General features: G+C 43.4%; 1 protein-coding gene across 1 annotated transcript in view; it reads left to right on the forward strand.

Annotated features, from left to right (window-relative positions):
* Positions 1–13,872, forward strand: part of LOC122810165 (cadherin-3-like) — a 1,031,939-nt gene that overhangs the window by 418,652 nt on the left and 599,415 nt on the right. Inside the window, exon 9 of the mRNA XM_044081643.1 lies at positions 6,426–6,608. Within this exon, the coding sequence (XP_043937578.1) occupies positions 6,426–6,608 (183 nt within the window). The remainder of the gene's footprint in view (positions 1–6,425; positions 6,609–13,872) is intronic.

Below are 13,872 nucleotides of genomic sequence, written 5' to 3' on the forward strand. Positions count from 1 at the left end.
GCTTCCCTTTACAGCACTTGGTCTTCAGAGATTAGCCTACTTAGATGAGTCAGTTGCCCCTTCACTAAATTCCTCTTATGCCATAACGGGTGCTGAGTTTTGAAATGATAGTTTTTATGTAAATGTTGATTCGTATCTGCTTATCTTTTTGTATATACAGACATGCAAAAGTTAATAAAATCATCATGGATCTGTCAACTGCAAAACTGATTTAAGAGCATTCACAAATTCAAGGTCTGTATACTGCAAACATGTCCCCTTGGTGTCCTCTGTACTAGTGAAATACAGTGCCAGGAACCCTGCATATGGGTACAGGAAAGCCTGCCACATTCAGCACCCTTTGTCACCTCTGTATGAAACATGAGGCTGCAAACGAAGAATGGAGTAGCCTTATCAGCTGTGTGACTGACTGTGCCATTAGATACTTCACAATATTTCTCCCAAAATGTCCTGCTGAAAGTGAAGTGTATAATTCAGCCCTCTGAGGGTGCAGAGGTTTGCTTTGCCAGCTTTCCAGAGCCCTGAATCCTTTGTCAGGGGAGGAAGAGATTTAGACTGAAATTAGTTTTAATATCCATTTGAGTAATTTAAGTCTGGTGCAGCTGTTAGCATTGCCACCTCACAGCAAGAGGTTCTCCAGTTCGATCCTCTGCTGGGGTGCCGCCTTTGTGGAGTCTGCATGTCCTCCCTTTGGCTGCGTGGGTTTCCTCCAGGTGCTCCGGTTTCCTCCCAGATGGAGTTGGACGCACTCTAAATTGGCCTTAGGCATGTGTATGTGTGCCTTCCATGGAAGGATGGGCGCTGGGCTGGCATCTCTACACTGTAAAACTCAACTGCCAATTGAGCGGACAAGTGATCTGCTGTGGCGACCCCTAACCGGGAAATGCTGAAAGAAGTTAATGTTCACATTGCTGTGTAGTTGCTGTGTAGTTGCTGTGTAGTTGCTGTGTAGTTGCTGTGTAGTTGCTGTGTAGTTGCTGTGTAGTTGCTGTGTAGTTGCTGTGTAGTTGCTGTGTAGTTGCTGTGTAGTTGCTGTGTAGTTGCTGTGTAGTTGCTGTGTAGTTGCTGTGTAGTTGCATCTGTTTAGTTCAACTGGCATTTTGCAACTTCAGGCTAATGCAATAGTACAGCTAAAATTGTCCAGTCTTTTCCTTGCAACAACCAAAAATGCTCAGAAGATCGTGGAACATTTTGCTTTGGAGAAAATGTCTGAATTTTAATTCATAGCTTTAGATAAGGATTTTCATGCCAGACGCAGGTTTGCTACTTTTCCTTATGGAAAGGCTTCTGTAAAGAGTAAATGGACTATAGTTTTACCTTCATGAGAATTAGTTGTGAACCGTATTCTGAAGTAGAATAACTTTATTTTCACCAAATACCAGTTTGAAACAACCTGTGTATGTCAGAACTTTACAATAAAAGTAGTCTGGATTTCTACATATTTGAAAGCATAATTGTGCCTCATGGTAGCCCGAATTATTGGTTTAAAGATTTCAGCAATGCTGCTGAAAGCAGTACAAGCTTTTATTACCAAGTGTTTGCTTTGCTGGCTTGGAAAGCTGTGTGAGGAACATCCAAGGTTAAATCACACAATGGTTCTCGCTGCTTGTGGTTAAACTATCAAGCCTCATGGGGAATAAATTCCCAGTATACAGTCACCAAGAAGCATTGCTAAGGTGCATGTAGATGCCTAGATATTAGTCCTATGACCATTCACACTGTTGGTGCCCTTCCTCATGCAACAGCTCCTTTTTTCTAGGAGGACCATACCTGTCAATTCCATGGTAAAGTTGTGAATATTTAAATCTTAAGATGGTGAGTTGCATTAAATATGCAAAGGTAGTTTGACAAAACTGTTTCATCTGTTGAATGTTTAGGTCCCTTGGTTCTAGTCTTGTTGTAGATGTTGGACCTGGGGATAAATAGGAGGTCCAGAGAATTGGGGTAAATAGCTGTATGATGAAGATGCAGGTTATTAAAGCCTTGTCTAAGGCAAAAAAAAAAAGCCTATATGGGACCAGAAGGCATCCCAGGCTGTCTTCTGAACAAACTAAAACTTGAACTAGCATCACCACTAAGTACCCTGTTCATTCACAGCTTGACCACAGGGCTTTGTTCATTGTGGAATAGAGAACAACCACCGTTATTTCCCTCCACAAAGTTGCTTTGGCAAGAGAGACAGGGAATTGGACACAAGTGTGACCATTCTCATCTGTAAAGCCATGGAACACACAATGAACCTCAGACGCAGGTGATCTCCAAACCCTGTGTCCAACCCAAATTGCCTTCAAGGGCAGATCCTGCCTGTTAAACCTGGTGGATTTCTTTGAAAATGTGACTACAGCCATTGATGGGCAAATCTGTGCAAACACCTTTGCCAAGTTTAATGCCCGAATGTGGGATTGTCAAACAATGTAAACCCCTTTGTTCTAAGATGGGTTGCAAACTGGGTCACAATCTGGTCACACTATTATTGGGTGACTCGTATCAGCTAGCAGACTTGTCACCAGTGGGGTGCCACAAGGGTCAATGCTGGACCCCCTACTGTTTGATACGTACTTCTCAAGTTCAGGCTAAAACTAAGGGGCTGTGGCTAACCAAGTTTGTGGATGACTGCAAACTGGGTGCAGTTATTGAATCCCCAAATAATGCAAATATACTTCAGGAGGGTCTTACACAGACCAATGACTGGTCAGTCTCAAACCAAATGCAAAGAAATGCATAATCATTCCCTTCTGTAAAAATGTTCCTTCGCACTATCAAATTAACAATACCCTATATCTATGAAGTGGTAAGATCTGGGATCACAAGTAGACTGTGACCTTAACTTGGACCACCATGTGCCTACTGTAGTAAGGTAGGCTTTCTACATAGCACACTTGATTAGCAAAGGCATCACCTCTACAGCAAAGGAAGTTGTAACCCCTCTGTACTAGTCACTTATCAGGCCTATAGTTGAGCCTAATGCCCCTTTTGGCATGTACCATACAGAGCATCTGCAGCAATTGAAGAGACCTCAGGTTTCTGACCAAGATCAAGGGACTCTAGTCGGTCTGTGTAAGGCATGTGCTGAAGTCTGTCACTACTCAGTATGGTATAGACTTCTTGGGGGAGTCTGGCTTGCAGAGCAATCTCCAATCCAAACCTAATGAATTTTCTGCACATCCGTAAGTCTAACTGGACTAGTTATCCATTCCAGGGACCTAAATGTAACCTGTGACTTGAAGGACATACTGGTGGGACAGATGTCTCCCAGCAGCTTTCTTTGAAATAGGCTACCAGTTCATGTGAAGCAGAGGGACCTGTAGGACACTGTTCAAAAGGAACATGGACGAGTGGATAGGGCACCCTAAAGTCTTACTAGGGATGTAGCACTCACAACCCTCCTGGACATGGGCAATCGGGAAGTACACTCCTGGGTATTGACTAGAATCTGTGGTATTACATTGGGGTGAAATGGCTAGGCTTGAAATGACCTGGTCGATAGGCTCATAACCTGCTATGATCCTGTGAAAGTGATGTTGTGACTAAAGAAGACTCGTGGCAGGTGTTTCTAGGTCTGCATAGTGGTAGTGTTTTTCAACTCTCTAATGTGTAATTTAATATACGTTGACATTGATATTCAGTCTGGAGTCTCACTAAAAAGTGCTCACTGAAATATTCTTTATTTTTTGGGGGGGGTCATTTTAGTGTTTCTAGAGTTCTTTACCCAAACCCCAGATACTATAGTTTTTGAGTTTTAACAGAATTATTTACAAATCTATAAATATAAATGGACTTTCAAAATTGTCAAAGCCCTCCATTAAGCAGTGTTTCTTGCATCTACATTTATAATGGAATAAATAGTTGCAGCCATATGGTTTGGTACTTGCTAGTGACTTTTTTCATTAATTGTATCAAAGCTTACAGGGGTTGGTCTGCTATCCTTAGGGAAGTAAAGACTCCAGTTAAGTGAGTAAAGGAGGCTTGGCACGTGTGTTGTCATTTTGAGTAGGAAGGGTGTAGGAGGTATTTGTCCATGGATTATAAGCCTTTTGTAAACTGAGGTATTCACCATGCAGGTAGAGATGCTTTAGAAGTACAAGGATTGCCAATGAGGTGGGGGTTGAATGTTCTAGGTCCATGTGCATGGTAGTCTTGGGGGTTACAGCTGACAATTATTTGTAGTACTAGGAGTCATACCTCAGCTTCCCAGACTTTTGGAGAATGTCCATATGTTTGGCTCATTTAGTCTGTTCCTCAACATTTCCAGTTTTCTGGCAAATCACTGGAATGTTCTGATTCAAGTCACTAAATGACATACATTGTGCTTCAAACTTCAAATATTTCAGAAAATGCATGTTAAAACACGTACTCTAACAAGTTTATAAGAGCAGTATTTAAAATTGCCCCTATTTTTGACCCTTTGTCCTTCCATTTTGTCAGACCTTTGTCCAAAGTTTTTGGGCTGAGGTGTGCCAGGAGTCATGTAATGAGTTTACAGCCTTAAATTACCTTTGGCTCTTGTCCTTCAGAAGAGATTTGGTTGAATGGTGACTATAGCCCGTCTCCCCCCGACTGCTTTAGCAGCAGTACTACTGGGTTTGAGTATTGGCAATGCTTTGGACATTTTGTGGCTTTGCACAGATGCTAGGTTAATTATTTTGTTTCAGAGGTAAGCCATGGACTAAATCTTTTTAAATTGTGGCCTTGTTTGGGAGTAGTAATAGCAGCTGTAATGTTGAGCAAGTTTGGATGAGAATGCAAGTGGTTTGCTTTTAGTCCAGCCTTTCACTTTGCCCACGAGTCCTGAAATGCTCTGTCCATAGTAGCCCTGACAGAGTGGGCTTGCATACGTCTGTATTTCGAGAGTTGCTCTTTTGGCTCAAGTTAAACACTAGCAGTTTAATTCTGTTCTTGTAGTTGGATGGTGTATTATAAGAGACTGCATTGCAGGTTGGGGGACTGTTTTTCTAGTATTGCAGTTTTCTATTTACAAAGTTTGTCTTGGAAGATTTTACCAAATGGCTTTTCTTAGTGGTCATCTGCTCGGTCCAGGTTGCACACAAGGTTAATGTCAGATGTTGAGCAGAAACAAGATTGTGCTGTTTTGCCTAGATGCTCAGGTTGCACGCATAAGGTTTGTCAGATGTTGAGCAGAAACAAGATTGTGCTGTTATTTTGCCTAGATGCTCAGGATGCAAGGGAGCATGTTTGGATCAATAACTTTTGCTTAGTTCAGAATCTCTGGGCACTTGGCTTGTTAACTCTCTAAGTACACTGGGGTCTAACAGTGTAGTGCTTATTCTAGATGAAGTTGGCGAATGTTTTATTAGAGCAGTGCTGGCTTTCATTGTGCCCCCCACAGACAAACTACTTGCTTAAAATGGAATGTGATAATTTGCACAGAAATGCACAAGAGTAATTGTGCAGATAGTAATCCTACAAGCAGTAGTACCAGACTGTAGTTTAGGGGGTTATGCTGCTCAAATGAAGGCAAAGCTGATCTGCAGGGAAGAGGAACTGTAAGTTTGAGAAGAGACTCCTTTGCAGGAAAAGGAACTCTAATGCATTTGTTAAGGTGATGGGATCAAAGGTGGGACACAGCTGATACATTCTCCCTTCATGTGCCTTTATTTTCTTTACAGGAAACTTGTTTTATGCTGGTCTTGGTGGTACATTGTGTTTGATTTTATAAATGGTAACTGTTAGCCTTGTTAAGCCAGTGTTCTGCTGCCAGTTGGTCTTTACCTGGGGAAGGTAGCAATTTGGTAGGCGAGTGAAGTTATAATGGCTATCGTGGCACTGGCCAAGTTATCCATGTCAAATGTATATACTAGTATAATGGGGCCAGTGTTACTCTGATGGTATGGTATCTGCTAGGGGACAGATTACTGTTTGAGGATGAGCTCCCATATACTAGTATAATGGGGCCGGTGTTACTCTGACAGTATCTGCTAGGGGACGGATTACTGTTTGAGGACGAGCTCCCATAGCCTTGCTGGTCTCTACTTTACTGCTTACATCCTCCACTGCATGTTTGTAAGACCCTGAACTTACTGTTTTAATCTTTTTACTAGTTGGCACGGTCTGTTCCTAATGGTCACTCAAATTACTCAGACCATTTGTTTGCTCCCCCATGAGCATATAGAATGCTTCCCTCTGACGTTTGTGCACAATGGTGGAGGTTGGGGGGTGCTCAAGGTGTCTGCATCTGTAGAAAGATGCAGTACCCAGTTACCCGTATTTACTTATATTAGGATTGCTGTGACTAGCCCAAGTCTGCAGACAGGATAGCTCATAAGTATCAACTTCCTGCCTACTTATCCCTTCAGTTTGTAGATCCATTTATGGTAAGTACCTTCCAGCTGTACTCCATGCAGAGACTAACTTGTTTTATTGTAGAATTTGCTTCTGCCAATATTTACATGTACCTTATTTCACAGTACACAGCAAACGTTACGGAGAATGTGGTGGATTTTGAAATACTGCAGTTAAGCGTGACTGATAAAGATGAACCGCATTCCCCCAACTGGAGAGCAGTATATCGCATAGTAAAAGGAAACGAGGGTGGCTTCTTCAATATATCAACTGCAGAAAGTAATAATGGAATCCTAAAAGTTGTAAAGGTAAATTTAAATTTGGAGCAGATTAAGCACAACTTCCTTAAATGTAACCAGTGTTTGTGCAGTCACTGTATGGATAAATTAAAGTACTCAAATGAATATTGAGGGGTGGAATAGTTGCTAATATAAGGAAAAGCAATTTAACAAGCAGGTTTATTTTTTCAAATTCAGCTTAAATGATTTATTCCCTTTGTCTTTTATTTCCTTAGTTTTTTTAGCTCTGCAAGTGACACAATCTTTATTCTTTCCCTTGGAACCATATGCATTCTCATTTTATGCCAGGCGAGGTGGTGGTCTTTCCAGGTAGATTAGACTTTGGTACTTGATGCTAGATGTCTGGGTTTTGAGAGGTGAGGGGAATGGGAAGATGCCTATGTGAGTAGTTTGCATTTTTTCTTTACTACTTTCTTCCCATGACAGGACTAAATGTTTCTACATTCTGAGTAGACTTTCTCTTCTCAGATTCTTCCTTTCGACATAGGTAAGACTTTTTCTCTTCTCAGATTCTTCCTTTCGACATAGGTAATTTGCTTTTTAACCTTCTGCTTAACAGCTGTTGACCCTGGAGCAGTGTGTTCTGATCTTCAGAAACTGAGATGATGACAGTCCTCTTGGCTTCTGCTATGGATCTTTCAGGACAGTAACTGGATAGATGTTGATCATGTTTTACTGTTGCAGTCCTTACATTTGGGTTATCTGCTGGCATGTTGCTGTCAGTCGGCCTGATTAACAAAGTCTTGGGTTCTGCGTCTGTTGCTGTCCCTTCTTCCATGACGTCAGGGGTATAACATGCAGCCGACACCATTGCATCAGTCTTTCTTGCCACGTGGTGCCCGAAGCAGAAGCAGTTTGCAAGTGCCGGTTGGCAGACTCTTGAAATTTTCGTTTTCGAGTTTCAGAACTGAAGTCTTCAACTTAAAGCTAAGTACCCCATCCGGGAAACTTTTTCTTGCTCCTTACTGATGTCAGTAAAAGTTAATTATATTACTTGTGGGAAGCAAATAGGATTTTCATTTGTACTGTATTCCTTGTCTAGGCCCGGACCACGATGTACCTTGCTGTCGGTTTTATGCTTTAATCAGCGCACTATCTGTCAGTACATTTCTGCTTCAAAATATTTCTGATGTCCTTCATGGATGCATCTGCAGTCATAACAACTGGGTTGTCCTGTCGTCAGGCAGCCCTTCAGTCGGCCGGATTCCAAAGTCCGGGTCCGGCTTCGGCTGATGTCGCACTTCACCCGACGTCATCTCTGTTGGACTTCGGGTATAAAAGCATCAGCCGACGCCATTTTCTTCAGTCTTTCTTGCCGCGTGGTGCCCGAAGCAGAAGCTGTTCGCAAGTGCCGGTCGGTCGGATCCAGAGATTACTTCTACCGAATACTACTTCGAAGACTTCTAAAGCTAAGTACCCCGTTGGGGACTCTTTATTGCCTCAGCCGATGTCAGAAAAAGTTAATAATTGTTTAACCTGTGGGAAACAAATACCTCATAAAGATTTCCACTCTTACTGCCTGCCTTGCTTAGGCCCAGCCCACGTAGCAGCTTGTTCGTCCTGTGCTTCTTTCAACCGACGAACGCTTAGACGTCGGTCGGAGTTTGCAGAACAGTTTTTCGGTTCTGATTTTGCGTACATTATGCCGTCGGATCCTCCGACTACGCATTCTGCCAAAAAACGCAAAGAAAAAGACCGACACTCGCGGTCCGCGGTTTCGGCCGAAACCATGGTTAAGCAAACCGCGAGTGTCTCGGTTTCGGCCGAAACCGAGAAAACTGATCAAAATACAGCTGAATCTATCTCTACAACTGAGGTCCCTGCTAACACTCTTGAATCGGCCTCAGAAATTTTACCCACTACGGTGCTTACCACTGACTTATCAGACACTATTCCCTTGGATGTCTCTACCCCAGCACGTGGTGCTGCTAGGCCTCCAGCAGCCATGTCCATTAAGGCCTTCGCCAGGGCTAAAGCAGCCAAGACTACTAAAACAGTGCCTGTTAAACCCCCCTCAACCAGACCCTCTTCCAGTTCCCAAATGCTTACTTTGGCAGAAGATTTAATTTCATTAATTAGAGGATCTCAATCTCACCCAGACAGGGCCTCTCAGCCCCCAGAGAAGAGACCTAGGGCAGAGCCCCATGAGCCAGTGTCCTCTGATGATTCTGCTGATGAATCAGACATAACTGACCAGCCAGAGGCTCCTTTCTCCAATTTTGAAGATTCTGATGCTGAAGAATCCATTCCAGCTGCTTCCCACCAGAAGAATTCTCCTTTGGGGAAACCTTGCATGCCATGCGAGAACAGTTCCAATGGCAGCAACAGGATTTTTCAGACTCCAGGAAAAGACTTAGGACCTTTTTGCACCTTCCACAGCACAGGCCCTTAGCTATACCTCCTGTTCTCTCTGTGGTGGATGATGCTTTCAATGATGTCTGCTCCGCTCCAGATTCTTTACCCCAGCCCCTGCCAAACCAGACAGATTTTACAGGGTGCCAGATACTCATCACCACCTTTACAAGGCCCCTCTTGCAGACCCCAAAACTATTTCCCAGGGTCCCAAGGCAGTAGCATGACCATAGCTAAAACCCCTGTTCCTGCTGAAGGGGAAGCAAGGTCATTAGACAGATGGGGTAATAAGGTTTACACTTCAGCCACTCTCTCAGCTAGAGCTTTAAACTGTCAGTTTCACATGATACAATACCAAGAGTTTATGCTTGAACAGTTAACTAAAAGCTAACCACTGATGAATCTCTTGATAAGAAATGTGTATTAGAAATGGTAAATAACATACAGCAAGTTAGTAACCATTCTTTAAAATGTGGCTATGATGCACTGGAGGCTTCATTTAGATCAGCCATGACTGGCACTGTAATTAGAAGGCATGCATGGCTAAAGGAGCAAGCTTTACCGGATCATGTTAAATCTAAATTGCTAGATGCTCCTATGGATAAAACAAGTTTGTTTGGTACACCTGCCCAGCAGGTTATGAAGAAAATGGAAGAAAAGGCAAAATCAGTCCAGACAGTTAAAGATTTCTTGCAGGTTCAACCCCCAAGGTTTAGCAGGAACTGGCCTGCCAAAAATTGGTCCTTTCCTAACTCCACAAGACCTCAAAGGGGCAGGAATAGACGTTCCAGAGGCAGAAATCAATCCAGAGGAGGTGCCTACAGAGGACGACAGTGGCAAGGTAACAACAGAGGCACAGACTCCACACCTGCCACTACATCAACACAGTCAGTGACTTAATCCTAAACCCGCCTACCAGGGAACAAACAGCAGCTCCTCTAGGCGGAAAGCTAACTTTATTTTCAAAAAACTGGCACCACATAACAAAGGACAAGTGGATTTTACGAACCATAGATCAAGGTTACCGGTTCCACTTCCACACTTTACCAGACAAAAGAGGAATGCCAAATCTACCTCAAAAATCAAAAGACAGAGGCTCTACAACAGATAATGGAGTTAGCAAACATGAGAGCTGTGGAGAAAGTGCCAACAGCAGAGCAAGGAAAGGGGTTCTACTCCAGACTATTCCTAGTTCCAAGAAAGGAAAAAAGTTGGAGACCAATTCTAGACCTGTCCACCCTGAATACTTACATCATTATCCCAAAATTCAAAATGCTGACCCTACAGCAACTTCTTCCCATGCTGGGCAAGGAGTGTTGGCTGGTAACTCTAGATCTCAAGGAGGCATACCTGCACGTCCCCATTCGACCAATCTGCAGAAGATACCTCAGATTTCTTGCAGGATCAGAGCACTATCAATTCTCAGCATTGCCCTTTGGCTTATCTACTGCGCCCAGAGTATTCACAAAATGCCTGGCATCAGTAATCGCCCATTGAAGACTACATGGAATTCAAATTTATCCATACCTGGACGACTGCCTGATACAAGGAGACAACAAAAGCAAGCTGACAACAGATTTACAAAGGGTCATTTACTTGCTTCAAGCACTGGGATACACAGTCAATTTACAAAAGTCAAGACTGATACCATCCCAGACAAGGACTTTCCTGGGAGCGGAATTGGACACAGTAAGACAAATGGCATTCCTAACTACAGAAAAACAAAAGAACTCCTCTTTACTTCTTGGCACTAACAAAACTGAACAAGTTAACAGCAAGAAAGGTACTGCAGGCCTTGGGTTTCATGGCATCATGCATAATCCTGGTTCCATTTGCCAGACTACATATGAGAAAACTACAGTGGTACCTAAAGAATTTATGGTCCCAACACAGACACAGCCTAGAAACGGAAATCCCACTAATACCATGCTTAAAACAGGAGTTCCTATGGTGGGCTCAGGCATGCCAGTCAAACCCAGGCCTGCCCTTTCGCAAGGGTCAAGCAAGCCAGACCATCACAACAGATGCTTCAGACCTAGGATGGGCGCATATGCTGGACAAATGCGTACAAGGATTGTGGACACAGGACCAACTTCACCTGCACATCAACCTAAAAGAAATGCTGGCAGTAAAACTGGCAATCCAAAAGTTCAGACCATTTCTCAAGGAGGACCACTTGATGATAAGGACAGACAACACCACAGTCATGTGGTACATCAACAAACAGGGAGGCACTCATTCTTACCCCCTATGCAGAATGACTTTGGAGCTGTGGACCCTGGCACTCTGCTACAACATCCAGTTACAGGCAATATTTGTGCCAGGAAAAGAAAACTCTCTAGCAGATATGTTAAGCAGGACCACATCGGATGCCCACGAATGGCAGCTGCACCCGGATATCTTCAAGACCATCTCGAAGAAATGGGGAATTCGCATCACCTCTCAATCACCAGCTCAAAAAATTCTGCACAAGGACATTCCACCCACTAGCATGGAAAGTGGACTCGCTCTCCTTCAGCTGGAAAGGCCTAACAGCATATGCATTCCCACCTCTTCCCTTGATACACAAAGTACTACTAAAAATCAAGGAGGAACGTCCAAGGATAATCCTGATAGCTCCAAACTGGCCAAGACAGCATTGGTACCCACTACTGAGGAGCATGTCTCGGAACAATATGTGGCCAATTACCCTGATGCCTTTGATGCTAACTCAGAACAACTTCAGCACCATGCATCCAAACCTAAAAACGCTGCAACTGACTGCATGGAACATCACATAGCAGCTGCTAATACAGAACTTTCACAAAGAGTTAAAGACATTATTCTTGAAGCACGCAGGCCTTCAACTAGAAGGAATTATGCTGGGAAATGGAAAAGGTTTGTCATTTGGAGTTCTAAAGAGGAAAAGATGTATCAAACATAGATATGCCTAACATTCTGGAGTATCTGGCCGAACTACTTCATTCAGGCCTGTCCTACTCCTCCATCAAGATTCATGCATCAGCTATTTCAGCAGAATACAGCTTTGATCCACCTGTTTTTTCACACCCTTTGCTCAGGCAGTTCCTCAGAGGAATCAAGAATGTAAAACCTCCAAGGAAACCACCATTGCCAGCTTGGGACTTGAACTTTGTGCTAGAAAAATTGACACTATCACCTTTTGAACCAGCAGCAACAGCAGACCTACAACACCTGTCATGGAAAACTGCTTTCCTACTGGCAATTACTTCAGCAAGGAGGGTTTCAGAACTACAGGCATTAATGGCAGTGCAACCCTTTCTAATCTTCCACCAAGATAGAGTGTCCATGAGGACTAATCCTACATTTATGCCTAAGGTGGTATCCAGAGTGTCTTTAAACCAGGCAATCCACCTGCCTACCTTCTTTCCCAACCCACAAAACAAAGGGGAAAGAATACTGCATACCTTGGATGTACATAGACAGCTACGCTACTACTTGGACAGAACAAAAATAGCAGAAAGACTGACCAACTTCTCGTAGCCTATGCAACAGGAAGGGAAGGAAAAGCTATTTCCAAACAGACAATCTCCAAATGGATAGGAAATTGCATACGATTCTGTTACTCCTTCCATGGAAAGCCAATTCCACAGAACATAAGACCTCATTCTGCAAGGGCAACAGCCACTACCACAGCCTTCTTACGAGGAGTGGCTACCAAAGACATTATTGAGGCGGCTACTTGGACCTCCGTGCATACATTTGCCAAGCATTATAATTTACCTCTATATTCCAGATCCCGAGCAGGGTTTGCCACTGCTGTTCTGCAAGGGATCCTAAACACACCATAATTTACTTTTATCCTCCTCCCTAGTTGGCTATGGTATTCTACCCAGTTGTTATGACTGCAGATGCATCCATGAAGGACATAGTACAGTTTTGTACCTACCATAAATGTAGATGTCCGAATTGGATAGCATCTGCAGTCAGGATTACCCTCCCTCCTTCCCCTCTGTGGTACTCCTAGGGTGTTTACCCTTCTAATAGCTAGCTAGTGGGGGGATTTCTTTCATGGTGTATTTGTTTGTATTTATGTACATACATGCTTATTTTTGTGTTTACCTCTATCTTTTGGAAACATTGGCATCTATCCAAAATTTTTAGCCTTCTATAGGGCTTCTGGCATCTGGGGCAAGAAACATTGAAGAAAATGGCGTCGGCTGATGCTTTTATACCCGAAGTCCAACAGAGATGACGTCGGGTGAAGTGCGACATCAGCCGGACCCGGACTTTGGAATCCGGCCGACTGAAGGGCTGCCTGACGACAGGACAACCCAGTTGTTATGACTGCAGATGCTATCCAATTCGGACATCTACATTTATGGTAGGTACAAAACTGTACTTTCTCTGCTTAGTTATCCAGAAATGATGTCTGTTGGCCGTCCAACTACCAGAATACTGAAAAAATGCAAAGAAAGACAGGCCATTGAGGTCTAAAACTGCCGACGACGCTTCTCCTAAGCCAGTCGCCAATTCTCTGGTACTCAGTGAGTTACTTTTGCAACCCCTGATACCTGCTACTTCTGATTCACAGGTCTCTACTGAGACACATTCAGAGTCTGGTATGCCACGAGATGCTTCACATATGGAACCTGTGGATATCTCTACCTTGGATGGGTCTGGAGCTGCTGAGCAGGCACCAGCTTCTGATGGTGTATTCAGGCCTACAGACTTGCATATTAAACACTCCCAACTTCAGTGCTAAGGCCTAAGCCTAAATCTTGATCTATCTGAAAAACAGACTCCCAGGCCACATGTTCAGGCCCCTATGCCTAGAAAACAAGTGATCAAAATGGTTGATTTAATTACTCTAATCAGGGGTAGTCACCCCCCTCCCCAAAGAGGCCTAGGATTGAATTTGATTATGAATCTTCTGAACAGGACTCTGTTTCTTCTGACTCTT

Source organism: Protopterus annectens, chromosome 8.part1 (assembly GCF_019279795.1).
Source record: "Protopterus annectens isolate FY-2018-M chromosome 8.part1, PAN1.0, whole genome shotgun sequence".
NCBI classification, from domain to species: Eukaryota; Metazoa; Chordata; order Ceratodontiformes; family Protopteridae; genus Protopterus; species Protopterus annectens.